Genomic DNA, 27067 nt, shown 5'->3' on the forward strand with positions numbered 1-27067 from the left:
TTTTGGCAGTATATTTGTTTTATGTTGAAATTATTGCTATATTCTATAATTTTGGTCAAACTTAAAAAAAATGACTTTAAAAAAAACATCTTATAATATGACATGGATGTAGTAATTGGTTTGTGGAAGGCATATAAACCATATCTTCCTCAAAAGCCTAATATTCGTTCAGACACTTGAAATCTCATCGTTTGCCAAGATAGCCAAGCTTTAGCATAACAATAGCTCCGCAGCATTAGCCAAACTTAGCATGACAAAAGAATCACAGTGTTGGCTAAAACATTACATCCTTTATTCTCTTGAAGTTATTCTGTACATTAGTAAATCATTTCACAGTTTCGATAATGTTGGTGTTGGAACACCAGGGTTGAACTTCTTGATGTAGTTATAGATGTGGTCACTGACTTCCTGTGCTCTCTCCTGCTGGATGAAGTGTCCAGCTCCCTTGATTACCACTACCTCCTCAAGCATTGGCACATCTTTCTTCAGCCCACCCTTGTGTACATAGTTTTTGACTCCTGGGAGATGGTACGCCAGGTCGCCATCCCCAACAATGAACTTCGTTGGCACTAGAACTTTTGCACCTGTCCATGGTGCCATCAGCTCCCAATTCCTGCGCATGCAGGTCAGAGATTATGAGTTCCTGCTACATAAATGATCATATCATGCAAGGGGCAACTGTATATGCTGATGCAGTTCTCCAGCCAATGGGAATGCATGCTTGTGATGATGGCTGATCATACAATATTTAATATCGAATTATATATAATCTGTTGTTCTGTTCTTCCAAATTTACCACAATTGTTGTTCAAACAAGATATTCATCTTTCTGAGATCTGCTAAATGCAGTCCATATAAGTTATGGCTTGTGAGCTCCTGCCTAAAACGCTCGACAGATGATACGATAGATATATTGAATGGGACAACAGTTCATTCCAAGCCAAAAACAGTTCATTCCAAGCAACAAATTACGTATGCAGTCAGAGAAATATATCTAGCTAACAGGATAAACAGCAGTCAGTAACAACACGTAAATCTAAAGGAAAAGAGAAAGCTGCGGCTGTTATTAATTGTACTGCTCCATGCTGATATCTCTAGCAGCCTTACAAGTTACAAGTTTGGTATGTGGGGAAACAAAATCTAGAATCATTTGACATGTATAAATTGTGCATTGGTTTCTTAAAACACGGCATACTTACAAGTTCAAACATCGGTAGTAATTAATACCGCCAGCGAAACCAGTTTTTGCATACACACTTGCTAGATAACTGATATCTTCCTCGGAGAGCCATGGGGGCAATGTTATTTCCTTGTTGCTTGCCCGCATTTTTTTAAGGGACATAGCAGAAGATCCTGTGGTTTGAACGATCAAGGCCAATTTGAAGAATCTCTTCAAGTCAAAACTGGTGAATTCTTTTTCAATTCCAGGTTCCTGGCAACCAACATCACACTTGTGAAGGCAAATTTTCAAAATTACATGACTGAAAAATGGTTCAGAAACAGTTGCCAAGTACTGGCTTCATGGGGACAGAGCTCAATATGGGTCAGAAATTCAACTAGTGAACCTAGTCGTTCAAACTTCAAACTGTTGGTAAACAATGTATTGTTTTGCTAAGCAGTATTTATTCGTTAGCCCATGCCGATACATTTAGAGAGCTAAACCATCTAATCATATAAGCATACTACAACAAGGAACTGCTTGTAAAGAAAAGAAAAGGTTTATAGGCATGACTAAATTAAATCTCCAAAGATCAATTGACAGGAACATTTAACACGCGGACCCAGCAGATGCACAAAAATGAACTTCTCTGAGTACATCTGTGTTATGTGTTCATCTATGACTAGCGTATTAAGATGAAGAGCACATTGTGAGCACCACACACCAGATAGGATAGCAATACACTCAACTCGCCTGCCCATTACGATGAAGTAAACTATTAATTGGTAAACAAAATCAGCATAATCATTCTCAAAACTAGTTGCTAATCAGTAGATACCAGACATCTGCACCGGGGATTTAGCTTTGATTGTTCATTAGACAGTAGCCGATTGGCCATAGTTATGGCCTTGCGCACCTGGAATCGGCAGACGTAGTAATCGTCGCCATACGCTCGGCGGAAATAGTCGAGGGGCTTCTCGGCGGGGCGCCTCGGCATGAACGCGACGCTGAGGTTGACGAGCGCGCGGACCCGGTCCGGCCGCAGCAGGCACAGGTTCCACGACACGATTGCGCCCCAGTCGTGCCCCACCAAGAACACCTACACCTCAACGGCGGACGCATCAGCCGCGCCAATCTCCGCATCTCAGCGATTCGGGTTCGGGGTGCGTGCTTTACCTGGGGGAGCTCGAGGGCGTCGAGGAGGGCGACGAGGTCGCCCACGATGTGGAAGATGGTGTACGAGGTGGGCTCCGGCGGCGCGGTGGTGCCGCCGTAGCCGCGGAGGTCGGGGGCGACGCAGCGGTAGCCGAGCGCGGCCAGGTGCCCCATCTGGTGGCGCCACGAGTACCACAGCTCCGGGAAGCCGTGCACGAACAGCAACGGTGGGGCGGCGGAGCCGGCCGGCCCCGCCTCCGCGACGTGCATCGAGATTCCGTTCGCCTCCACCTGCCGGTGCCTTACCGCCGCCGCCATGGCCTCCACCGCCGCTGCGACGCCGTGCGGTGCTGTGCTACTGCTTTGGGTTCTGGCCGTGGACCTGATTTCCCAAGGTCGTTGGGGAGTTGGATAGGTATCTTTCATCTTTATTTTTTGAGTTTTTACAAACTTACCGCTAGGCTTTTCTATATTATAATGATAGCACTAATAGTAATTTATAACATTTTATTGGTAGTTTTACAATAACGATTTAAATCAATGGTAAATTTATGATGACTTTTTCCATTGAGGTACGGCCATCTGAAAATCACGATTATAACTAGAAGTATGACAAACCACATAACATATTTGTTTTAAAATATAAACATTTTTAGAAGTCAAAATTTATACCATAATAAACATTTACGTACTGATTTTAGTGATTAAATGATTTAAGAGACAATTGGATATTTAAAAAGAAAATTAATCAATTTAAAATTTAAAAACTAAAGGGGAGAGGAGAAAAGGCAGTTCACGCCACAACCGGGCAATGCCTTACCTATGCCGAGAACACAACATCAACCCAAGAATGAAGAAACCAAGATTATGCTTCACTCCATGTGTCGTGTTCGGATCCTCTACAGTAAAGTATAGGAGCACTGTTCGTGTGAGAGGAACAGTAAATCAATGCTATGAGTAGTATAGAAAATACTGTAGCAACGGTAACCCAAAATATTGTTTGTCCTCATAGTAAATATTATAGCGATAAATCTCGGTCATCGATTTTGATCCAATGGTTACGAAATATACTAAATTTATCCTACTGTGTGCACCATGCTACTGCATGGGATCACGTTCCCTATGTGGCCACTCGCCAAAGTATCGGAAGGGGATGGGGAGTTTAGATCTAATGACCATACTAAGGTGTACCGTTCACTGGACTAGAGAAAGAATGTCAATAGCATGATAGTTGTGATCTACTATTTTTTAGTCTTGTTGTATTTTTGATGTATTCGATGTTTTCACCTTAAGGCATTGCACATGATTTGGACTGTGTTTTTTAGACGCTGTGTATAGTAGGGTTTTAGGGTATCTTTGGAACATTAGATTTTCAAAGGAAATAGTTCAATTACTCCATTTCTTCTTTTAAATCCTTTAAATTGTTGCTATTATTATTTTCAGTGTTGCATTTACTTAAAATGTTGTTTTACTAAGCAATGAAGCATTTGTAAACGAGCTGGTGATGAAACATATGAAATATTATTTTATTGAAACATATTTGTCATGGAGTTATGAAACATTTTTTTACGCAAAGTGGAGCACCGTCCGACGATTTGCTAGTTCCATCATGGCATCATGGTAATCATGCGCAACCACTGCGACGCTTTGCTGGTGCTTTTTTACAACGAAGGGACAAAATGTGTGGATTTCTATCGTTAAACATTGAAATTCCGTGGGAATAATACGGTCCAAACAACAGCAGCGTCGTGCCACGTACACGTACGTACACATGCATGTTTGACAAATCTCTCGAAAAACGAAAGAAAATTTATTTGTTTTGACATATATGAACAAATCTTCATATGCGATCATATATTCAGCTCGGTTTAGCCTCAGTTGCGTTGAGGCGTGAACTTGACGAGGAAGTTGTAGATGAGATCGCTGACTTCCTCCGCCCTCTCCTGCTGGATGAAGTGGCCGGCGCCGGGGATGACGACGACGTCCTCGAGCAGCGGCACGTCGGCCTTGAAGCCGCCCTTGTGGAGGTAGTCCTGGATGCCGGCGTAGTGGTACGTCAGGTCGCCGTCGCCGACGACGAACCTGGTCGGCACCTGCACCTTGGCGTCCGCCCACGGCGCCGCCAGCTCCCAGTTCCTGTCCATGTTGCGGTAGTAGTTGATGCCGCCGGTGAAGCCGGTCCTCTCGAAGGCGGCGGCGAAGTAGTCGACGTCGGCCTCCGTCAGCCACGGCGGGAGCGGCGTCTCCTCGCTCTCCGGCTCGCCGGCGCCGTGGACGGTGAAGCGGTTGCAGAGGACCTTCCTCATGACCTGCCTCGCGTGCGCCGGCGCGAGCTCCTTCTCCGCAACGCCCGGCTCCTGCACCAATGAATTGGGCCAGATTCTCACATACAATTGGGCCTAAAAATGGGCCGGCCCTGACAGGGTGAAAGGTAAGTGGGCTCATGTATGGCAGTGGCTGAACCGACCAGAGATCATCTCGACAAGTGGATCACGCACAAGAATGAACAAGATCGCGAAATGGAATGGAAAAGTAAACGCAGGGCAGGTAATTATCAACGTCGGTCGACGAATCAAAGCAAGCAATTTAGGGATTAATCTCTCAATTTCCCTATTTCGGCTTGATTTGTTCCATGCACACTTCTCTATAAAATGGCAGATACGTATGCGTTTCGTAATCAATCGATCAGAAGAGAAGTAGATAAGAGGGCTTAGAGCTTTGTGTGTGCGTTAATGGCGGAGCCCGTCATCCTCAAGATGAACGTGCACTGCGGCAAATGCGCGACGAGGATCCGCAGGGCCATCAAGAACATGCACGGTGAGATCAGCCGGCGAATGCTACTCTCATGGTCGTCGTCGTCTCGATCGATTTGATCGAATGCTACTTGGGTGCAGGGGTGGAGAAGGTGTGGGCGTCGCCGGAGACGGGGCTGGTGATCGTCACCGGAACGGCCGACGCGCTGGCGCTCAGGTGGCGGCTCTGGCTCAAGATCAGGAGGTCGGCCACCGTCGTGAGCGACGGCACGCCGGAGCGGATTCCGCCGGAGGGCGGGATGACGCACCTGGCGCCGGCGCCCGCCTACGCCGTGCCGCCGTACTACACCTGGGGCGCCACGCCGCCGATGCACGGAGCTCCCTACGTGGCGGCGGCGCCGGCGGGCTACCTGTACTGCAACCAGTTGGCGCCGGTGCAGTACGTGCCACGCGGCACGCCGGCGCGCTTCGTCGACGACGACGGCGAGAGCCCCCACGGCTGCTGCTCCGTCCAGTGAGCGAACCTACCTCCGAGTACTATCAGTCGTAGTACGCGGCGGCGGCGTCACCAGCGAACGAATAAGCCTAGGTGATTGAGCTGAGCTCACACAGTCACACTAATCCACTGGAGACTGGTACTGGACTATTGGTAGTAGCAGTATACATATTTTTTTCGTGTACTGCAGCCAGCCAACGAGTTCGTGCTGGCTCTGATCCGTTAAACTTGAACAATATAATAGTATTAATATACCAGTGTATTATAATGGGTTAGATATAAATGATTAGATTATGTGATGGTCTAACACTCTCTATGTGAAATTGTGTGCATTAGGTGGTGAGCACTGAGATCCTCTGGAAGTGGTTGGTCTTAATTAGTTCGTAGGTTCACGTGTTAGTAACCTTAAATTTTACAACAAATGATCTAGGGGACCTACATTGATGACTTGGTTTTCAAATAGCAAACGGAAGAGTTTGTTTGAGTTTGTGTCGTCACGTGTTCGACCTAATTAAAGCTTCGGTTTCAGTGTAGTCACATGATAGTACTAGATAAAATATGCCCATGCTGCATGTTCAAGCTTGATAGTAGAAGAACGGCAGGTCGGCAATATGCAGAGATGGTAATAGCAGAGGAAACAAACGGCAGTGCGGTTTGTTTGGGCTTGCCTGGAAGCGGCAGATGTAGTAGGTGGGGCCGTACGCCTTGAGGAAGTAGTCGGTGGCCTTGACGGCGCCGGCGCCGGAGCGGATGAAGATGTGGCGCATGAAGGCGACGCTGGTGTTGACGAGCGCCGCCACGCGATCCGGCCGGAACAGGCACATGTACCACGCGATTAGCGCGCCCCAGTCGTGCCCCACCACGAACACCTGCTTCAGTTCCAGTGTTTCGATGCGATTCGTCGAAGGAGACCAAGTCAGATCAGATCGATTCGCTAAATTTTTGTTTGCAGCTGCAGCTGGTTCAAAATCTTATTCGAAACAGAAATAAACATTCCCTAGTTGTAATATGTCTCGCTTTTAAGTATTGATTGACAATATTTTTGTAGAAAAAAAGCAATCAAAATGACGAATTGAATAGGGTCTTTTTCGTGGCGAAAAAATGAATAGAACTAAATTAGGACTGTTTCATCCTAAAATAAGTATGTACCTCTAGTTTAAAATTAAACTATAATACTACGTTTATTTGGGACGGATATAGTAAACAGTGAGAACTATTTGAAACTATGCATGTGAATTTGGCAGTACTCTAATTAGTTTTTCAGTGCTTGCTCTGCTTGATTCTATTGGCCTTTCATTTTCGTCCTTACTTCAGAGCATTTGACCAATTAACATACACCGATGCATCTCGATCACTATGACTATGAGATTGCTCGTTGGATAATGCTAATCAAACTGGCAGGCAATCCACTCCATCAATTCTGGAATATGCCGAATTATTTTATTTCATATTCCCGGAGATGATGGCCCATCGGCATCTACTGTATCGAAGTATATACCAAATCAGTCTTTTTTTAATGTATTTGCATAAAATTTTTAATAAGATGAAGGGTAATAATTCAGTAGTGTCATTAAAAAATCGGAATTAGTACGTTAATAGCGGGATTAATCCAACAAAACGCCTGATTAATTAACAGTAAAGCGTGGTGGTCGTTACCTTGGAGAGGCCAAGGGCGTCGAGGAGCGCGACGAGGTCGCCGACGACGTGGAAGGCGGTGTAGGACTCGATCTCGGGCGGCGCGGTGGTGCCGCCGTAGCCGCGGAGGTCGGGGGCGAGGCAGCGGAAGCCGCGGGCGGCGAGGTGCTCCATCTGGTGGCGCCACGAGTACCAGAGCTCCGGGAAGCCGTGCACGAACAGCACCGCCGGCGCGCCCTCGCCGCCGGCCTCCGCTACGTGGATGGAGATGCCGTTCGCCTCCACCTCCCGGTGCCTGATGGTCGCCGCCGCCGCCATGCTTGCTCTCCACCAACCAACCGAAACGAACTCTCGCCGGCGAAATTGTCGTGTGCGTGCTTGTGCCTCGCGATGGAAGCTCGCCTGCGGCGTGAGCTTGCTATTTATGGTGTTGACACCGAGAAGCTCGAGGTGTGAAAGTGGATAAACAAGAGGGGTCAAACTGAAAAAGCAGAAGGCGTATGCGCGCGTGTGACGTGGACACTGACGCACGTGGCGCGTGGGAACTCGCCGTCTCGGAATATCTGTCGATGAGTTGGTTGATATGGGGCTATCGACATTGGAACGTGTTCATATGGATTATGGAATGTTGCCAGAGTAATTTCAACTTTGCTCACTCTTATTTGTTTTATAGTGAGTTTATTTTTAAGCAATTACTGTAAAAATAAAGAACAAATACATCAAGATTTAATAAAATAAAGGGTATTCTATTTTTTGTGGCTTTTGTAATGGTACACGTGTTATAGATATAAAATAGTTATTTTATAATGAATAGAGCAGTATGTTACAACTTTGCTATAAATATATGTGGATAATAGAAAAAAAAGTAATATTAGCTTTCATGCAATGCCGTACTTAAAAAATAACACATTATATACATATACGTGAGAAAAAAAGATTAAATAAAATTAACAAAGTCATTTTTATATCTAATCTATTATACTCCATATTAGCTTTAAAATAGACTTGCTAAACTTGTTCTTATATACTTTCTTCATCCCTAAATGTTTGACGTCGTTGACTTTTTTATACATGTTTGACCGTTCGTCTTATTAAAAAAATTACTTAATTATTTTATATCATTTTATGTATTGTTAAATATATTTTTTTCATATATATAACTTTACATATTTGACATTTTTTTAATAAAACGAATAGTCAAACGTATAAAAAAGTTAATAGTTAATGTCGTTAAACATTTAGGACGAAAGTGTTATGTAAGAATGAAGTATTGAATATTTTTTTATCAGTGCTTAAGTAAATTTTTCTTTTTGGGAGGGCGCGGTACGTGAGGAGAGACAAGAACGTGCGGCGTTTTAACTAGTAGAGAAATGGGAAGGATTTATTGACTTGGGGCGTGGCAGTGGCAGTATAATGAACTGTGATAGGAATAGATTCTGTTGCTCGTGTAACGGCCTGCATCAACTTCAGTAGCAGTGTGTACGTGGAATCGTGGAAGGTGCAGCTAGGCATGGGTACAGTATGTGTATCCACAATGTACTCGGAAAGAAAAAAAAAAGGGGGGAAACCCATCCGGCCATCGGCATGTTCATGAACAGTTTTTTTTTATTTCATTAATTATCATATTGTATAATTGTATAAGTTCTATATTATAGAATAATAAGGGGTCATTTGTCTAGTGATATATTTATAAACGAAAAATTATTTATAAATATAACTTTTATATACATATTACTTGCAATTTAAAAGCGACGGCTGAACCCAAAGTCAAGTTAAAAATTAAAATTTAAAAGTATAAACTGAAGTGAAATGAAAAGTATACGTAAATCACATAAGGATCCACCTTTTGCATGTTTAAGGCTTTCAGCCATGCAAAAGTCATACCGTGAGTACCTGTTTTTTTATCTGGTTAACTAAATTAGATTATCTTGTTTTTCAAAAGCTTTTTGAACGGCTAATCGGTATGTTTTTTTTCAAAAGGTTCACGTAAAAAAATTTATTTCAAAATTCATATAATCCGCTTTTAAGTTTTTTAAGTTAATAATTAATCAATCATGTGAGTCTACAATAATTAAGGTAGTCAAGGTGGTACAAGAGATCACGGCGTGTACGGCAGCTTTATTTTCTTTCTGTACTAGCACGTGTTATCTCGCAAAGAGGACATCTTGAAACAAGAAAATGCATTTTGAACCATAATTATGAAACTGACAGACCAACAATCAGCGACCATATGAACATAGTATGCACCGCCTTCGATACGTACACAGCTAATTCACCAATCAAGAAGCCAAGCTGCCAAGGTAGGCCAAAGGAAAACACGACTTTTTTTACGTTGCGAACAAAACGCATCCGGTAGACTATTGTTATTGTCCTGTGCGTTGAAATTAATTTTTTATTACCAATTAGATTAGTGTATTGTTGTGTGTGTATTTTTTACTAACGAATACTCTGTCTATTTTTTTACGGTCACTTGTCATATTTAATATTATTTACAAATATGCAAAACTATGAGTGATTATTAAAGTTACTTTACTGCTAAATTAAATCATAAAACTAATTAACAATTATATATATATATATTTAACATAAGATAAATAATTAAGAGTATTTTTGTCATTCTTGAGTAGGTACTCATGGTACTATTTTTTCTATATAAAATTTGGTACATCTAGTAGTATTAAAGGTACCTATAGGTCCTAAATTTTACGTACAAAACAGTGGTACTTACTAATATCTTTTTTAAGCATGGGAAAATTGCTCAATAATTAAACCTAGACCTAGAAATTAATAGCATTAATAGCGTAAATAAAAGAACGTTGGAAGTACTATATTAATTAATCAGCAACCTACGGCGACTATGCCTGCATCAGAGCAAGGCGGCGACGATGACGAGCTTCTCGAACTGGCGCGCCCGCCTCTGCATCACGGCCATGGCTTCCCCGGCGAAGCGCGCGCAGCTGCCCCAGCACACGCCGCACTTGCTCGCCGCGGAACCCAGCTGCCGCAGCGCCTCGCCGCGCGCCCCGCGCCGCAGCGCGGTCGCCGACGCGTTCAGGCTCCTCACGGCGGCGTCCACGTGCACGGTGCGGTCCCGCACGCACCGCCGTAGCCGCGTGTCGTTCTTGGCGCCCGCGATGCGGACGTACCCGAACGCGGCCAGCGCCGTGCCGGCCTCGATGGCGACGCGGGCGGACATCTCGGCGAGGCGGCGCGTGTCCGGCGCCGCCGGCGACCTGGGGTCCACGCGCAGCGAGAGCGCGCGCGCGCACAGGTCAGGGAACGGAGTCTGCACGCACACACGCATCACCGGCTTCGGCACGGGCTCGGAGCCGTAGCCAGGCACCGACCGCCACGGCGCCGGCGCCGGCGCCGCCGCGTCGTGCCGGCGGTGGCAGCACGGCGGTGGCGGCGAGGGATTGGAACGGAACGGAGAGAGCGAGCACGGCGACGAGGAAGGCAAGGTAAGCGGCGGCCATTGTTTTCCTTGATCCCGTCTCCACGACACTCCCATCGACTAGGTAGCAAGGTTGATGCAGAAGCGGAGATTGTTTGCAAAAGTTTGAGGTGTAGACGAGTTCGCGAGCTCGGGCACCGACCCACCAATGGCGGGGAGAGGACAGGGCTGCATGCATGCTGCTGCTGGCGCTCTGCCTGTGCTCCGGACTCCGGTAACTCCGCCATGGCCATCCATGATTTTTTCTCTCGAAGCTGTTCGGTTCGTGGACATGCGAGGGAGATCCGTTCATGGAGCTTCGGCCCATTCCAGTTCGGATTAATGGGCTTTACATTCATGGGCTTAATGGGCCACATTGAAAATCACGTAGCCCGTAAGATGGCCCGAGGGTTTGTCAGACGGACTTTCCGTTAGTGGGCCTCACGTGGGCCTACTGTTGTAGCGACACGTTTACATCAATTTTGTTAAATAAATGTTGTACTGTATGATTTTTTTTTCGCTCAAATCACGCGAATGACTAAGAACAATAATAGTGTACTTTCGATGTAGCTAGTATCTAATTATAATATAACTAGCACTAAACTGTATGCATACTTTGATTTACGTGAGACCTACCTGCAAATTATATACCCACCACATTTGGAATTAAATATAACTCTAGTTATATTGTAACTATGCTAATACCGTAGTTACATTCGTGTGATTTTGATGAAAAAAATCTATCGGGTGACACGCAGGCATTCCCGTTTCCCTCGGTGTGGAACTCTGAAACCAGAGAGACAGTGCACTCAGGGTCTTGCTTAGATTAGGAACAGTTAGCATCACGGTAAACATCTTACGTACCTGCAATTAATTAACTTGAGCTAAATAAAAAGGAGGAAAACCATGGCATGATACACAAAGAAATAAGCAAACACTGAAAGACAAAATGAGGGCTATAATTTTCTGTCTAACAAAGGCAAAAAATGATTTCCCTTATTTCATTGATAAGAGAAGATAAAACCACATCAACCTAAGGAAAAAAATAGCCAAGAGCTAAACATCAACAAAATGAAGGCTAACTAATTCCTTCTTGTACCGTTCTCTCAAGAACACTAGCTAATTAATTTCTACTACAAATTAACTCGCCATTAATCCAGCGTGTAATCATGGCAGAGGCTGGGGAGGAGGAGGAATCGCGTCCTTCATCTTGCTGATGAAGGCGACGGCGATCCTCATCATCTTCTGGAACTGGACGAGGCTGTGCTCCAGCATGACCTCCATGTCGCCGCTGAGCTCCCGGCAGCTGTACGTGCACAGCGACACGTCGTTGATGGCCCGCGTCGCCAGCGTCTTGGCCACGTCCTTGGCGCCGGCCTTCATGGCGGCGGCGGCGCCGTGGATCTTCTTCATGGCGCTCGCCATCGTCACGGTGCAGTTGTTGAGGCACTTCTTGAAGTCCGGGACGGAGTTGTTGAACCCGGGAAGCTTGCCCTCGAACACGGTCGACGCCACCGCGCCGGCCTCCGTGGCCGCCTCCATGGCGACGGCCACCAGGGACTTGAAGTCCACCTGTCCCGGCGCGCCGGCGATGGCGGCGCCCTTGCTCGACGCCGACGCCACCACGGTCTGGATGTCGAGCAGGCGGTGGCCCAGGTCCTTCACGCACAGCCTGGGGAACGGCCCCATGGCGCACGCCGTGACGAGAGGGCTGGCGCCGGGCGGGAGGCGCGCGGCGTGGGCTGCCGGGAGACCGGCCATTGCTGAAACGCCGAGGAGGAGGACGACGACGAACACGGACATGCTCAGCGACGCCGCCGCCATTGTCTTTCTCTCTCGACCACACTCTTGTCAACTTTTTCCCGATCTTATTTGAGATCTCGTGAATTACAATATAGTGCAGGTCGATCGGATGCACGAACATATATAAGCTGATGAGACTGTGGATTCAGTGAGTGGTTCATGGTGCTCAGCTCGTCGGTCGTCAGTCGACGCGGCGTGCGGCTGTGAGGGTTTTTCTCGACGCTGATGCAACTATCCGAGCGCGCCATGGGTGGCCGCGAGGGAGTGAGCTAGCAGAGGAAGCGGGCCGGCTTGTGCGAGTCTTCGCTCTCCCGTACCCACGAGTTTTCGAAGAGGATGGGATGTCACTGTCACTGTCACGCCGGCTTGTGTTTCGTATCTATTGACGCCCTCAGTTGACTTTTAAATATATATTTCACGTTAGTTTTATTTTAAAATTTTATATAAATATATAGAATTATAAAATATGTTTAAAATTGTTTTAGTAATAAATTAAATCATAATAAAATAATCTATATAGTTATATAATTTTTAATAAAATAAATGATTTAACGTGGATTTAAAAGTCAAGACATCATTTAAAAAACAGAGATAATACATGTTCACTTTTGTTATTGATCAAACGTTTGATTTTTTTTTTCAGTTAAAACGCGTGCAATGCATGGGGCTAGGGCGGAGGGCGTATATGAGTTTTTTAACTTGCGTGCATACGTTCAGATTATCATCCAACAACAGTGACCGAATTTGATTGATGTAATTAAAATTTCAAACATTTGATAACTAGACGAACTCATACATGTTTGCATGGTTGCTTGACAGCACGTGCCACGCCACCTGGCTCATTATCGCACTAGCATGCATGCAATTCAGGGTAGGAGACAACTTGTACTTGAATATTTGCTTGTTTATGGCTAGCTATATCTCACTGTACGAGGTTAGATTCTCCTAAAGGAGTATTATTTAACTACTTGAGTTTAACACGCATTTGACATAGGACGATGATCCTAAGCTACGTCCTAAGCAGGGTAAGATGCCCAGACCTCGTACTGGACTACGACCGAACCTCCTCACCGCTAAAAAGGCAGGTGGACCAATGCGGTCACGACAACACCCAAAGAGAGTTCAATGGTGGCGTCAAGTCCTTATTCATCTCGGTTTGACGGTAAATATGAAAAAGAACACACCAACAGGTGTCCAATAAAAAGAAGACACGAATAAACGGGCCAGTTAACCACATCACCACATCACACATCACGAATAAACGGACTCATAATTATTTCAGCAACACTTGGCGTATTGGATTTGGGCGTGTTGATGGACATGGGCGAGAGCTAGCAGCCTAATTTCCAGAAACACAATCTTCATTCCAAAATTAAACGTTCCTTACAAACAAATCTTATTCCAAATAAATAAAACACAGGCCGGGTAGCCAGCTGGTAATTTGGAGCAAAATAAGCAAGCAAGCAGATCGAGATGAACACGACTGCATACGTTCAGAAACAAACCTGATCACGATAAGTAAACTTAGTGCAAATTAAACACAAAGAACACATATAATAAGCATAAACACAAACAAACCGGATACTCAGCGAGCGGAAATAACTTATTTGAAACATGGATCGATCGAGATGGATCCTAGCGGCGTGCCATCCGCTGCGGCTTGGGCACGGCAGGCTGGTGGTGCCACCCGAGGGCGGGCTCGAAGCCGTGGTGTTTGAGCTCCCGGTACTCCTGGCAGAGCGCGCAGGGCTCGCAGAAGAGGTGGACGCAGCAGTCGTCGCAGGGCTCGTCGAGGAGGCCGAACTCGGCGCGCATCTTGCCGCGGTAGGAGCAGGAGTAGGCGCACTGGCAGAGGCAGCTGCTGACGAAGCCCAGCAGCACGTACAGAACGCCCGCCGCGCAGCACGTCCTCTCCCCCCTCTCCACTATCTCCGCCACCCGACCAATCGTTATGCACGGGCACACCATCGTCAAGCAGCCTATATTATACGTATGTATTGTTAGAAAAACATAACTTATAAATACTTCCACTGTTTTTTTATGCCGTTGATGTTTAATTTTACGTTTGATGATTCGTTATCATAAGTTTTGTTATGGTTTGATTTATTACTATATAAACTTAAAAATTGGCTTACAATTTTATATATTTAGAGAATTTTTTTTAAATAATACGAATAATCAAACATATATGTAAATGCCAACGATGTTAAATTTTTTAAAAAAACTATAATGCATGCATAGTGCAGTGGTTTGTTGATGACATGATGCATGGCTAGTGTAATCAACATGTGTATAATACGCACAGACGCCACAGTCGTCGCAGCAGTCGAAGAGGCCAGTGGACCAGGGGGTTGGCTGCTGCCGTGCCATCTCCAGCCTCCTGCTGGTTGCTGCTGCGACTGCAACGACCGGCCGGGAGCAAGGCTAGCTAGCTAGTGAGCAACGACTGATCGAGCGCATGAACTGGCCTGAATGCATAGGACTTGGCCGGGGGATGCATGCTTTATATAGTGCCGGCCGGGTCGATATATCTGTATGCATGGTATGAAAGCGTGCCTAAGCTTCATGCAAAGGTTTAAAAAATGGTGATTAGCTAGCTAGTCGATGTATTATTGTATAGTCTGGTACCTGATCAGTTTATATATACAGAGTTTCATGGTACCACAATCCAACCACCGTTTCATTAACTGACCCAATTAACTTATTCCCTCCGTAAATAAACCAATCTTTCGCTTTTTACCTATAATGTGTCTTACTAAAAAATTATGATTAATTTTTTGTTTTTATTAGATGATAAATCATGAATAATACTTTATGTGTGACTATTTTTTGTTTAATTTCTTAAAAAATTTAAATAGGACGGATAGTCGAACGCTGGACACGGACACTATTTCTCTATATCACGTACTCGCACTGATCGTCTCAATTATTTATTTTCAGAGCGTCTGAATTTTTCTTAGTTGTAGAGGATTGGTCTATAAATGCAATTCTTGTCTCTCCTCTTTAAACCACACCATTTCAAATGTTTTTAGCCTTTTGATGACCTATCAAACGTGCAAATAGCACAAAACGATAAATCATATATAGTAAGGAACCAAATTGTCTGTGTCTACAAGCAATGTCACTTTAATTCGCAACGCATATTTACTATCGGGGAGACGGGGAGTGATTGTATGACTGAGAAGTGATCAAACGCTTAGACTGATATATGCAAGATAATATATCCAAAGATTCTTAACAAAAAATATACTCCCGGTTACTTTTGTGCTCAGAGCGCCCTATATAATTGTAGATATGTGTGTTCCATATACGCACTGGACGGAGCCAAGAGCCATGCATGTGCTTGGCAGTTGGCATCCCAGAATATGACGTAGAGTCAAGTTTTTCTTTTCCGAGTTGCTGATGTCAATCAATTGATAGTATATAATATATATATATATATATATATATATATATGTATATGTCTAGATTCATTAGCATTAGTATCCATATAAATCGATCAGACACGTTATGAAACAAAGGGAGTACTATGTGACAGCTGAGTTGTTTCTCTGTTTTCCCTTACGCCTACCACGGTATATTACATTTTCTCACAAAAACATTCAACATACAAGTTTTTCTAAAAAAAATAAATAAATCCATTTTCAATTTGGAATAGTTCATGCGCAATTAATCACGCTCCAAACCTTAATCACTTGTCCACTTTTACGTGCTATGGATAAACGCATGTACAGTATGATGACATAAGTATATATACTATAAGAGTTATTATTATCACCTCAAATTTACCGTGAGGATATATATAAGAAGGAAAAGAGGAGATGCGGGCTACAAATATGTTTCCTCGTGTTGTAGCATGAGCTCCTGGGAGCTCTATGAGAGTGTGATAGGCCAATGTATTAATATTTTAACATATATTCATAGATAACTATTGTATGACGATGATATTAATAGAAAAAAAAATTAAAGAGCCATTAGTAAGTTTGGTCAATGTGAGTCATAAATAGAAAGCCTGGCCGATAATGAAGACGAATCAAAGAAGTTTCCGTGAGACAACAAAAGATAAATTTAACCACAAGAGTGGAGGAAGAATAAAGATCTATATTGGGCCGTGTTTTTTTCACTCTATTTCAGGTGTTTTTCTCTTGGATGGATGTTACGAATAAGAGTAATTTTACTATTCTTTAGAAGATATCAGGAGGTATCCTATTTTTTACGTAAAATTTGATACCTCTTAATACCTTATATACTAGGAAATATAAATTTTACATAAGAAACAGTGATACCTCATAATACCTATAATTAAGTATAGAAAAAATGCTCCACAAATAATGCCCACTGCCTTTGTAGGAGGGAGCCGTGTGCCCGTGTCCTCCTTTTCTTTACTTGAAAATGTCTGACAACAAATTATTTTCTTGATGTTGTATTTGGTTTTCTTAATGCACATATTGATTTGTTTCATCTATTTGTTGCAGATCAGTACATTATTATTGTTGTGTCTCTTTGAAACAATTTGATCATGTAGTTAATAGAACATTTTTGCCTAATCGAACCCCCAACGCAGAGCTACCTATATTAATTAAGTATTTTGTAAGGAGTTATCACGTTAAATATAAAGATTTGTTCATCAATTAAATGGACCGTAAACTCAGAACCGTAGAGCTAGCTTTATGAAAGTGCAAATTTTTATGTGGATGGCGAGCTGGCGACGGTGCCTGACGGCAGATAATGTGCAACGACGCGGCTGGCCTCGTCAACCCCTATGCTCGTTGTTCCGAACGGACCCGGAAACCTATGGGAAAGTGTTTTTAGCACACGGGTGTATGTCTATTCGTGTATTTGTATGTTATCTAAATAGTCATAAAAATATAAAAAAATTAAAAATATAGATTAATATAAGTTATATCACTCTACAAACATGCAAGTTTAAATTCAACTTCTACAAGTTGTAGCAAAAAAATAAACTGAAACTATTATACGAACATTCACATTTTGTTATTTTTGTTACCACATATATAAGTCGAATTTAAACTTGCATGTTTGTGGAGTGATATAACTCATATTAATCTATCTTATAAAAAAATTTATATTTTTTATGACTATTTAAATGACATGCAAATAAGATATTCACCCGTGTGTTAAAAAACTGCGTCAGTCTGGTGGATGTGCTTTCTCGTTACATGTTTGGTTGAGCATCTACGGGTTGGGTTTGGTGATGTTCATCCGCATTGAGGAAGAGTTCAATGCATGGAAACTGGCTGGTTTCTTCCTGTTATACAGTCGATCTGGTGACCAGTTTATACAGAGTTTATTGTTTGTGGCACCTGTGCTGCGGTGTGCCCTGCTTTTATCCTATTTCTAAAAAAATGAATCAGCATATTTCCACCGTTCCAGCAAAAAGGGGGAAAAACGATATATCTATAATGATTTAACGTCATGGGCTGATCTCATGATTTAACTTGCTGGGCTAGCTAATCCGTATTATTTCAAAGGGTGATGGTTTGATTTTCGTTAAGACAATATATTTACAAACGGAAAATATTTTATGAATAAAACATTTATATATATTCTTAGTGATCTAAACATTAACATTAACTAAAAATTTTTTTTGAGGTGGATTAACTTAAATTTTAAAATTGAAGATCAAATTATAGCTTATAAACATATAAACAGAAAGATAAAGCTAAAACCTATTAAAGCCTACGTCCAATCCGAATATCCGATCACAGTTGTCTTTCGTCCGGATCCAATACAACCTGGACTCAACCAACACGACGAGCGGGTGCAAACTGGTGCAAACTCTATCGATGGTCGGCCGGATTCCAGTTAGCTTTCTTATTCTGATTCTTGTGCTGCATCTCGATTCGCCTTTGCTCCGTTGGCCGGACGTACAACAACGTGGGGGAGGCGGCACCTTACCAGCCTTGCCAAGCATGATGCATGCCCGAGAGCGGGAGGCCGACGGGAAACTATTTTAAGTCCACCCGTATATTTGCATGATATCTAAATATTTATAAAAAATATAAAAAAAATTGATAATATAGATTAATATGAGTTATATCACTCCGGAAACATGCAAGTTTAAATTTAACTTCTACAAGTTGTAGCAAAAAAACAAAAATAAACTAAAACTAGTATACACACATTTATAATTATTTTTGTTTTTTGTTAACACATGTAGAAGTCAGACTTGCATGTTTGTGGAGTGATATAACTCATATTAATCTATCTTATCAAATTTTTTCATATTTTTTATGACTATTTAAATGAAATGCAAGCAACATGTGGACACACCTGTGTACTTGAAAACTGCATCCGGAGGCCGACGACACGCCCAACCCAACCCATGAGCAAATTTGTTAGGGCTGAATCGGTCATCAAACGTCGGTTCACTCGTTCAACGGTTACAAATCGGTTGAACCACCGGTCCAGTAGTTTTGGACCGGTTGAATTGAGCCGGCCGTAAAATACTTCCTCCATTAAATTCGTTTTTCATAGTAGAGGGAGCACTCCATATGTAATAGTATTTAGATAAAACTATCTCATAACTATGGATGTAACGATTTGTATAACACTGATTTTATCTAAAAAATACAAATTTAAGGTCTCGTATGAAAAACCTATTTATTAATTTGGTGGTGAAGTTATCAAGTAACTACGGATCTTAGAGTTCACACAATTATAAAAGTTCTAGTTTTATGATACAATATCTTAAAATCTATATTTTGTGATAGTTTGACCAGTCTATTTGCAGTTTTATGAAATTTGCTGTAATAATTAACAATGAATACAGTTGATTTGTCTCCCTTCAATCACACTTGAGGAACATTTCAGAATGCAGATTGGTCACCTCTTCATCCACCAGGTAAAAATTGGAACAACATTGCAAACCATTTCACCCTTTTTCCTAGTTGCGAAAGTATGCAGTTCATCTGTAAATCGATTGGTTGGCTGCTTGCACACTCGCACATGATCAGTTCCAGAGCTCAAACAAGATGACGAGAAATACAGGTACAGAGGCAGCAGGGGAGCTCGTCGCTGCCCTCCAAGGAGACGCGCGCCGTGACGAGAGGGGCTGGGCTAGCACCGGGCCGGGAGGCGTGCGGCTGTGAAGATTTTTCTCGATGCTACATGCAAGCGCGATATGAGTGGCCGCAATACAGAGAAAGCGGGCCGGGTCGTGCGAGTTTCCTACGCTCTTCCCTCTCGCGCGCGTATCCGCGAGTTTCCGCGGCGGCGACTACGGCTGTAGAAACAGATAGAAACAACTCTAAACTCTTTAGGTCCACTCATCTTATTACATGTGATTTAAACGGTTATTAAAAATTTATATAAAATTAGACTGATAGTTTAATACGTGATTTATTACTTCGTAAGCATACAAGTTTAAATATAACTAATATAATATAACTTGTATAGGTTGTAAAAAAAATAATATATGTATGTGAATATATATGCTATTAATTAAGATGTTAATTTATTGTTTTGTTATGAATTACATAAATCATATTTGAACTCGATGTTTGTGAAGTGATGTATATTATTTTAATTTATCTTACTATTTGTTTCAAGTTTTTCTATGATTATTTAAATGATATATAATAGAGGAAGGAATACTCCCTCCTAAGATTAAACGATGTACCAGGTTAGGAACTGAATCTTTAACAGTAGAAATCGCTTGGAATTCAAGTAGCTAGGGCAGAAGCAGTGCAGCACCGCTGTTTTACGGATAGCAGCAGTAGCTGTAGTTGACGACACATAGCACTTGTTGTGTTAATTTACTCATAGTACAGCTGCTAGAGATCTAAATGAACGAGATTAGACGCGCTCATATATGTTTAACTACCTGTGTTTATCACGCGTTGTCATGTATATCTACTGCACCGTTGACAACTATTATACTAGGTGTGCCGCCGAAGCAGGACACAAAATCCGGCTGCGTGTGTCGGCAGGCAGCATGAAAGATAAGACATGATGGGGGTTATTAAAAGCCAAACGTCACATTTACCATGAAAAATAATTTGTAAATTAAATTTTTATATATGTGTTTTGGCAATATAAAAAATCAGGATGAAAACGCCACGAAATTAACTCTAAATAAACTACGATAAAAAAACCCAAAAAATTAATCCTAAATTTAAGTTTAAATATTTAAATTTTGATTTATAAACGTAAACGTAAGTACGAGGGCACAAGTATGAATTAGTGTAATAGTGTTTCCTCCTTGATGAATGCCAGACTGTCGAACAGAGCGCTAGCGTGAAACTAAAATATGAAACTCGGCATAACATTTGAGAGAATTTACAAATCAGACAGTTATGCGGTGATTGTTTAGTTTTTCAGACTACGAAAAGCAGAAGTAAAAAAGATTAGAATGTTAAATAGCATGAATAAGTCTTTGATGTGTACATTCGTGTTGGTGTAGAATGGATTGTCCTTCGAGATACCCCATCATATCTTATATCATCTAAATAATTATTAAAAATTAATAAGATAGAATAATATGTGTTTTTTTGAGATTTGTTTAAAAAATGAAAGATTATCTGATTCTTTGATATCTATTTAACGGTGTAAAATGTAATTAGCTATAAAGTTAAACATTTATTTTAGAAAGACAAGATGATAAACTTTTATATAGAATTTTTTTAATAAAATACACCGTTAAGTAGTTCGAAAAGCTTACGTGCAAAAGCTGAGGAAAAATCTTGGTTAAAGAATGCATATATATCACTTCACAAACAAGTATGTATAAATTCAATCTCTACAACTTGTAACAAGAACAAATTAAATTAAGTTATATTTATCTTTTAATTTACAGAAGTTAAATTTGATATTCCATGTTTACATAGATACATCGATATCCCCTCGAAAGTTTAAAAGAGTCCCCACGTTGAGACCGCATGCCTTAGTAACTGAGAGATTTGACCTCTCAGCATTACATTTCAGGAACACTCTTGAGACTTGCTGGTGTTGTTGTACATATAACCAACTATCCAATCAAGCATTCAAGCAGGCATTAATGGAGCAATATATTTCCATCTTATTGGTAACAAGTGCCGGCCGGCTATATATTTTCTAAAGAAATACACCAAAACAAACTGAAGAGCAAACTTTACACAACACTCGATCTCTTCTACCACGCACAAGCATATTATCTATTGGTATATACATGAGTATACACAATATACAATATACAGTGTATGTACATATACCATGCATAAAAAAAAATTAGTATCTCTTATTACCTCTCGGTACCTTTTGAATGATCGAAAAATTGCTCCAATAGTATACTAGTTAATCAAATAGAAAATCAAACCGAGTAAAGTACACACGTATAGTATATGAGAGGGGGGGCCGGGTGATCGATCGAGGATTCGAGGCTAGCTAGGTTGGCTGGTAGCTAGCGTGCCATGTAGTGCACGGCGGGCGGGGCGGTGGCGGCGGCGCGGCGCTCCATGTTGAGTTGCCACCCGAGGCTGGGGTGGTAGCCGCGGTGGGTGAGCTCCCTGTACTCCTGGCAGAGCGCGCACCGCTCGCAGCAGAAGTGGACGCAGCAGTCGCCGCAGGGCTCGTCGGCGAGGCCGTACTGGCCGCGCATCTTGCCGCGGTACGGGTAGGTGTAGATCCACTGGCACCCGGTCACCGTCGCCAGCAGCGCGTACATGGCGCCGCTGTCGCCGCACGACGTCGCGCCCATGTCCACCATCTCCGCCACCCGCCCGAACGTGACGCACGGGCACCACCATGTCAGGCAGCCTGCAGCACACACACACACGCGCACGCCCGCACCATTAATTACTGGATCGACGGCGGCGAGGCGCCGGCCGGCAGAGAGCGAGGTCGACCGACGAGGAAGAAATTTACATAGGCCGAAGTCGTCGAAGCAGTCGAAGAGTCCGGACGACCAGCTGGCGCCGGAGCCGACGGGGACGCCGGACACTGGCGCGGCTGCTGGCTTGTCTACCTGCATCGATCTCCTCCTTGCTTCCCCTGGCACCTGCAAGGACGATCGATGTCGTCGTCTGCGGGCAGAGTGCTTATATATATATAGCACGCGATCGACATATTCAGTGGGTGGTGTAATTTTGTTCTGTATGACTCTGTCTTGTCTATTTCAAGCATTCGTTAATTTTGTTTAGTTGATCAACACAAAACTGTAGTCACCGAGGAGATGGCGATGGAAATTCCATGGGACCTAAACCTCGTCCTCTCTCGGCCTTGTTACGATTTTGACATGTATGTCCTTTTGGATCATTTTAGCATGCTTATATTTAGTATTGTCCTTATGTTACAATGAAATTTTAGTTGATAAAATTCTATTATTAACTACTTATATTATTCATATATATGTTCTGTCATATGGATCTTTTAGTCCTACGATTATTTATCCTCTCAAAAAAGTATAGAGTAGTGGGGTATTCCTTTTTTTCTTCCCGAAAACAGTACTTATGTCTGAGCTAGGCTCAAATCAGGCTTGTTGGGCATCCATTGATTTTTCTTTAAATAAGGTTTTCCCGTTTTTTTCCTTCATATTTTGGGCTCAATGGGCCACCAATAGAATCCTGAAGTGGGCCTAGTTTGAACTGTCCGTGTCCTCAGCATCTTTAACGGCCTTGTACCTGTACATCTTGCTCCGGCCTACAGCAGCAAGCTAGCGGAAATGGGCAGCATCCAAATTCCATCGCGCAGGAGGAGCTCGCAACATTCAGTCGTCGCAGGGCTCGTTGAGCCGTTGAGGTGGCTCAGCCGAGTCTGCGCGCGCATCGCGGGTGCACGGTGGGAGGCGATGGGGGCTCTCGAGCCACTTATTATTTTCGTTAAGATTATAGGAGTTGTTATTAAGCATCTCTAAAATTTTAATGAAAGATCTATTAAAAGAGTGCTAAAGTTGTATATAGTTTGTTAAAAGCACATGTAATATTGTTTGCCAGATCCGTCACTCACGTGGATCAGAAACAGACGATGAAGTTGTTTAAGGGCTATAATATTACATTATTACCTGGCCTGGCCTTCTTCGCTAGCTGCTTTGATTGAGCTGACTAGCATTTAGGGGCAGATTTTAAGGGGGGCTAGTAGGGCTCTAGCCCCTCTACACGCTGGATTCCCTGTGGAAAATAGAGGGGAGGGGAGGGGAGGAGGAAGAAAAGGGGAGTAAGAAGAGTAGGGGGCTGAAGGTAGAAGAAGTTAATCAGCTCCTCCAACCTTCGGATCCTAGATCCGCCGCCGTAGTATTGCCAAGGACGATATGATACTTTTATGTCAGACGTCCGTTTGCTGTTCTGAAATGAGTGTTGTATGGTTTATATAGTGGGATGTTAATTAATTGGCCGGATCGATCGACGCCATGGTCACTATCAATGCATTCCTAGCTTCAAGCTAAAATACTTTAAATATAGTGACGAATCCTGAAGAAAATAAAAGTGAGAGCTAAACATCCTTTTTTTTCAATAACTCTAACCCCTTCACGGTCTATGGTAGTAATTTTTTTATAAGAACACAGTACAACGCAGATGCTCACAACGCACGCACCCTCTCCCCTAAGAACGCACACGTGCAAACCTCTCCCGAAGACTGGCTTGGTCCGGCAAGTTAGAGAAACCCCGAAGTCGCCACGGACGCCTCGTTGTCGACGGGCATGTTGTCTCCCACTGAAAGCACAAAGCCGTTAGGATCCTGAAAATTCGCTCCAACGAGAAGTCGAACCCAGGACCTCAGGTGCTACTAAGCCTTTATGTAACTAGTAGCCTACAGGCCCTTTCGTGATCTATGGTAGAAAATTTAGTGGAAGTTTATGGAGTTTTCATGCCCCTAGAGCCGGTAGTAGGGACTAGAGATACCTAGCGCCATGGCAGAGCCACCATTGTTTAAAAATGACAATTATTAGCTGGTTAACGTATTGTTTTGTTAACCTGATCGATCCAGCCAGCGTTTTCCTTGATCCAACTTAACTAACTTGATCGCCGCCAGAGCCAGCAAGATTAGCCAGGGTTATCAGACTCAACCTGGCGCCTGAATTAGTCAAGGTCTCAGATCTCTATGGTTGTGAACTCAAAACACAAACATGGGGTGAGCTTCTCCGACTGCCTGACCGTTGGATTGGGACTAGGAAAAGTCTACTATATGTACAATAACTTGAATTTGAATCCAAATTTTACATGGGACAAATGCAGCAAACTAACAATTAAGTTAACTGCAGAACAAAACAGATCATGCCCCACCGTACAAACATCGATTGATTTGCAAAGACAGTTGCAAAGAATTATCATGTAGCACCTACTCCCTTCCATTTGATAATTTATATCATTTTAGATAAGGCTAAAATTAAACTTTGAAAACTTTGACCAATAATAACTCTAAAATATTTAGTTTGAAGATACTGAAACACCACATATAGATAAGCCTTAAAAATATGGGTAACTCTCCGGTGCATTTTACTGGTATTATTATACTACCAGTAGAAAAATGGTGAAAAAAGTATTTTTGTACTTTGTTAATTACTTAATTAGTAGTATTTTATAATTTTGTTTTTTTGCAATAAATATCATAATAAAAATGACAATATTATCCCCAAATTTCTACTACACTTAATATTACACTTAATATTGCTGGTAGTATAATTTAATCACAGCCGTCCAATAAAAAATAGATCAATGGTATGGATTAAATTATACTACCAATAAAATGCACCGGAGTCGGACCATAAAAATATATTAATAGAAGTGAAATTTTATTTATTTATTATACATAGTATAATTGAAAATGGTAATCTTATATATGTTTTAGAGATTATGTCGTTATCTATAACGACATGAATTATTAAGCGAATTGCAGGCCAGGAGAATAAGGTTACGGACACGGACTGTTCAACAGTCGTAGGTGCAGAACGAGTAGGGAGATGGTTGTTGATAGTCTTCCATGCAATCTAGGTTGGCAGTAGCATGGAGTAGTTGACACTGCACCGTTGTAAAATGCGTGCATTATAATCGTATCAAGATCTCACAGAACGAGATTAGGTAGTGCGCATTAATTTGTTAATTGATCGTGTCGATCTATCACACAGTGTCAAAACATGAAGTATTCCATCCGTTTCTTCAACGATGATAACTTTAAGATACTTGGAACTCGTGATGCGAAATGGGCCTAATTAACAGTGCATATGTTAATTAATTTTAACCCTATAAAAAACAGTGTGATATGCAATATACATTTTGCATTGCATGCAAAGCCAATTTTTTCAATTAGAGAATTTTTCCCATCCTTAAGGAGTTATCATGAGATAGCATTGTTTTCTACGTAAAATTTGATATATTCTAGTATCTAAGGTTCTAAGTTGTACTAAATTTTACATATATAAAGAAGTGGTACATTCTGGTAATGGTAAGGATGATAAAATTACTATTCCAATTATTGAAGCACACGGAGTATGTAACAGCTACATTGACGTGACCATCACCATTATAACATGTGCGCTGCTGCTCTCTGCCAACGAAACACGACATGATGAACACAGCTTACAAATCGATAATCTACAGCATGTGCGTAGAATATATATGGACACACATACACACACACACCTACTCAAACGTACGCAGGCTGGTCTGTTCATATATGTTGCGTCGGCATGTTGCAAAGGGGGTAATTAGGAATTCAAATGGAAAGTTAAAAGGGAGAACTGCCTCGCTGTAAAATATTTCTGATGTTTTTTCGCGTGTTTTTATAGGGATAAAGATGGATTACACACATGCTTTATGTTTTGGAACAAATTATTTGGGTTAGCAACTCAACCCTTCAGTTGCGATTGCAAGATAAACTTCCATTTTTAGAGATGGAACAAGTATAGCTAATAGGCAAAATGGCTGTTATTAAAGTAGTCGGAGTAGTTGGTTAGAAAAAAATATAATAAAATTGGTGAGTGTGATAGATTTACTGTCACCGCCGTTGATTTATCTTAGAAGATTATATATATGTGTGGATGGTGTATGTGTGCATACACATTTATAGGCACACCTATAAATAAGCCACATAACAAATGCATAGATATACGGAGGCCCTGTTTGGATTTTGGAAGAGCTGGAGAGATTCTAGTAAGTAACTATTAAGAATATAGAAAAACTAGAATTCCGTGATAATCTATTAGTTAAATTTCTATATTCTATATCTATTTAATGCCCATAATATAGGTAAGACCTGTAAGAAGCTATATTGTTTGGGGAGCTAGATGTTCTGGTTAAAGCTATTATCTACCAGATGTTCCCACGTTCAGGACCAGAGACCAACAGTAAATCCTAGACTCGTTAAAATCCTACTAAAATTGCATTCGTATTTTTGTAATATTTGTGGACAGCTTCATTTGAACTCAGCTAGGTAGATTTATGCTAGTAGGCAGATGAAACCTATTTGTACAGGATTAGTTGACGCTGATGGAGTTAGACAGAGATTATAGTTATTTGTACAGGACCCAAACGATGTAGTAGACTGGATCCGTTCTTATGTGCCAACACAACTTCGTCACCGTATACCAGCAGTGCTTTCTCCATATTTTTGTGAAAAAAAACGTGCATAGTATGTCAAAATAGGGTTGCATGTAAATTTAGCGAGAGAAAGCATTACACCTAGACGTGAGCATTCGAAAC

The 27067-nt window shown here is 42.1% G+C and overlaps 5 protein-coding genes across 6 annotated transcripts; all 5 read right to left on the minus strand.

Annotated features, from left to right (window-relative positions):
- Nucleotides 1-145: 145 nt before the first annotated feature.
- LOC102719571 (epoxide hydrolase A-like) lies at nt 146-2697 on the minus strand. Its single transcript, XM_015834705.2, has 4 exons — nt 2336-2697; nt 2076-2258; nt 1200-1432; nt 146-613 (listed from the first exon to the last, which is right to left on the minus strand). The coding sequence occupies exons 1-4, from the start codon at nt 2630-2632 to the stop codon at nt 331-333; spliced, it is 996 nt and encodes a 331-aa protein (XP_015690191.2). The 5' UTR covers nt 2633-2697; the 3' UTR covers nt 146-330.
- A 1301-nt stretch (nt 2698-3998) lies between these two features.
- LOC102719849 (epoxide hydrolase A-like) lies at nt 3999-7626 on the minus strand. 2 transcript variants are annotated; one of them, XM_015834755.2, is made up of 3 exons: nt 7220-7626; nt 6232-6435; nt 3999-4671 (listed from the first exon to the last, which is right to left on the minus strand). In XM_015834755.2, the coding sequence occupies exons 1-3, from the start codon at nt 7514-7516 to the stop codon at nt 4189-4191; spliced, it is 984 nt and encodes a 327-aa protein (XP_015690241.2). In that variant the 5' UTR covers nt 7517-7626; the 3' UTR covers nt 3999-4188. The 2 variants fall into 2 exon arrangements, with proteins under 2 accessions (XP_015690241.2, XP_006650837.2); XM_006650774.3 differs by having other exon boundaries at nt 6232-6432; nt 7220-7625.
- A 3891-nt stretch (nt 7627-11517) lies between these two features.
- LOC102718167 lies at nt 11518-12544 on the minus strand. The gene has a single exon (XM_006651918.3). The coding sequence runs from the start codon at nt 12453-12455 to the stop codon at nt 11799-11801; it is 657 nt and encodes a 218-aa protein (XP_006651981.1). The 5' UTR covers nt 12456-12544; the 3' UTR covers nt 11518-11798.
- Nucleotides 12545-14069: 1525 nt separating this feature from the next.
- Nucleotides 14070-14804, minus strand: LOC102718447 (cell number regulator 10-like). The gene is made up of 2 exons (XM_006651919.1): nt 14738-14804; nt 14070-14413 (listed from the first exon to the last, which is right to left on the minus strand). Exons 1-2 carry the CDS (start codon nt 14802-14804, stop codon nt 14070-14072), a joined length of 411 nt encoding a protein of 136 aa, XP_006651982.1.
- Nucleotides 14805-21834: 7030 nt separating this feature from the next.
- Nucleotides 21835-22404, minus strand: LOC102718730 (cell number regulator 10-like). The gene is made up of 2 exons (XM_006651920.1): nt 22299-22404; nt 21835-22190 (listed from the first exon to the last, which is right to left on the minus strand). Exons 1-2 carry the CDS (start codon nt 22402-22404, stop codon nt 21835-21837), a joined length of 462 nt encoding a protein of 153 aa, XP_006651983.1.
- Nucleotides 22405-27067: the final 4663 nt, after the last annotated feature.

The sequence above is a fragment of the Oryza brachyantha genome, chromosome 3, assembly GCF_000231095.2.
Source record: "Oryza brachyantha chromosome 3, ObraRS2, whole genome shotgun sequence".
NCBI lineage: Eukaryota > Viridiplantae > Streptophyta > Magnoliopsida > Poales > Poaceae > Oryza > Oryza brachyantha.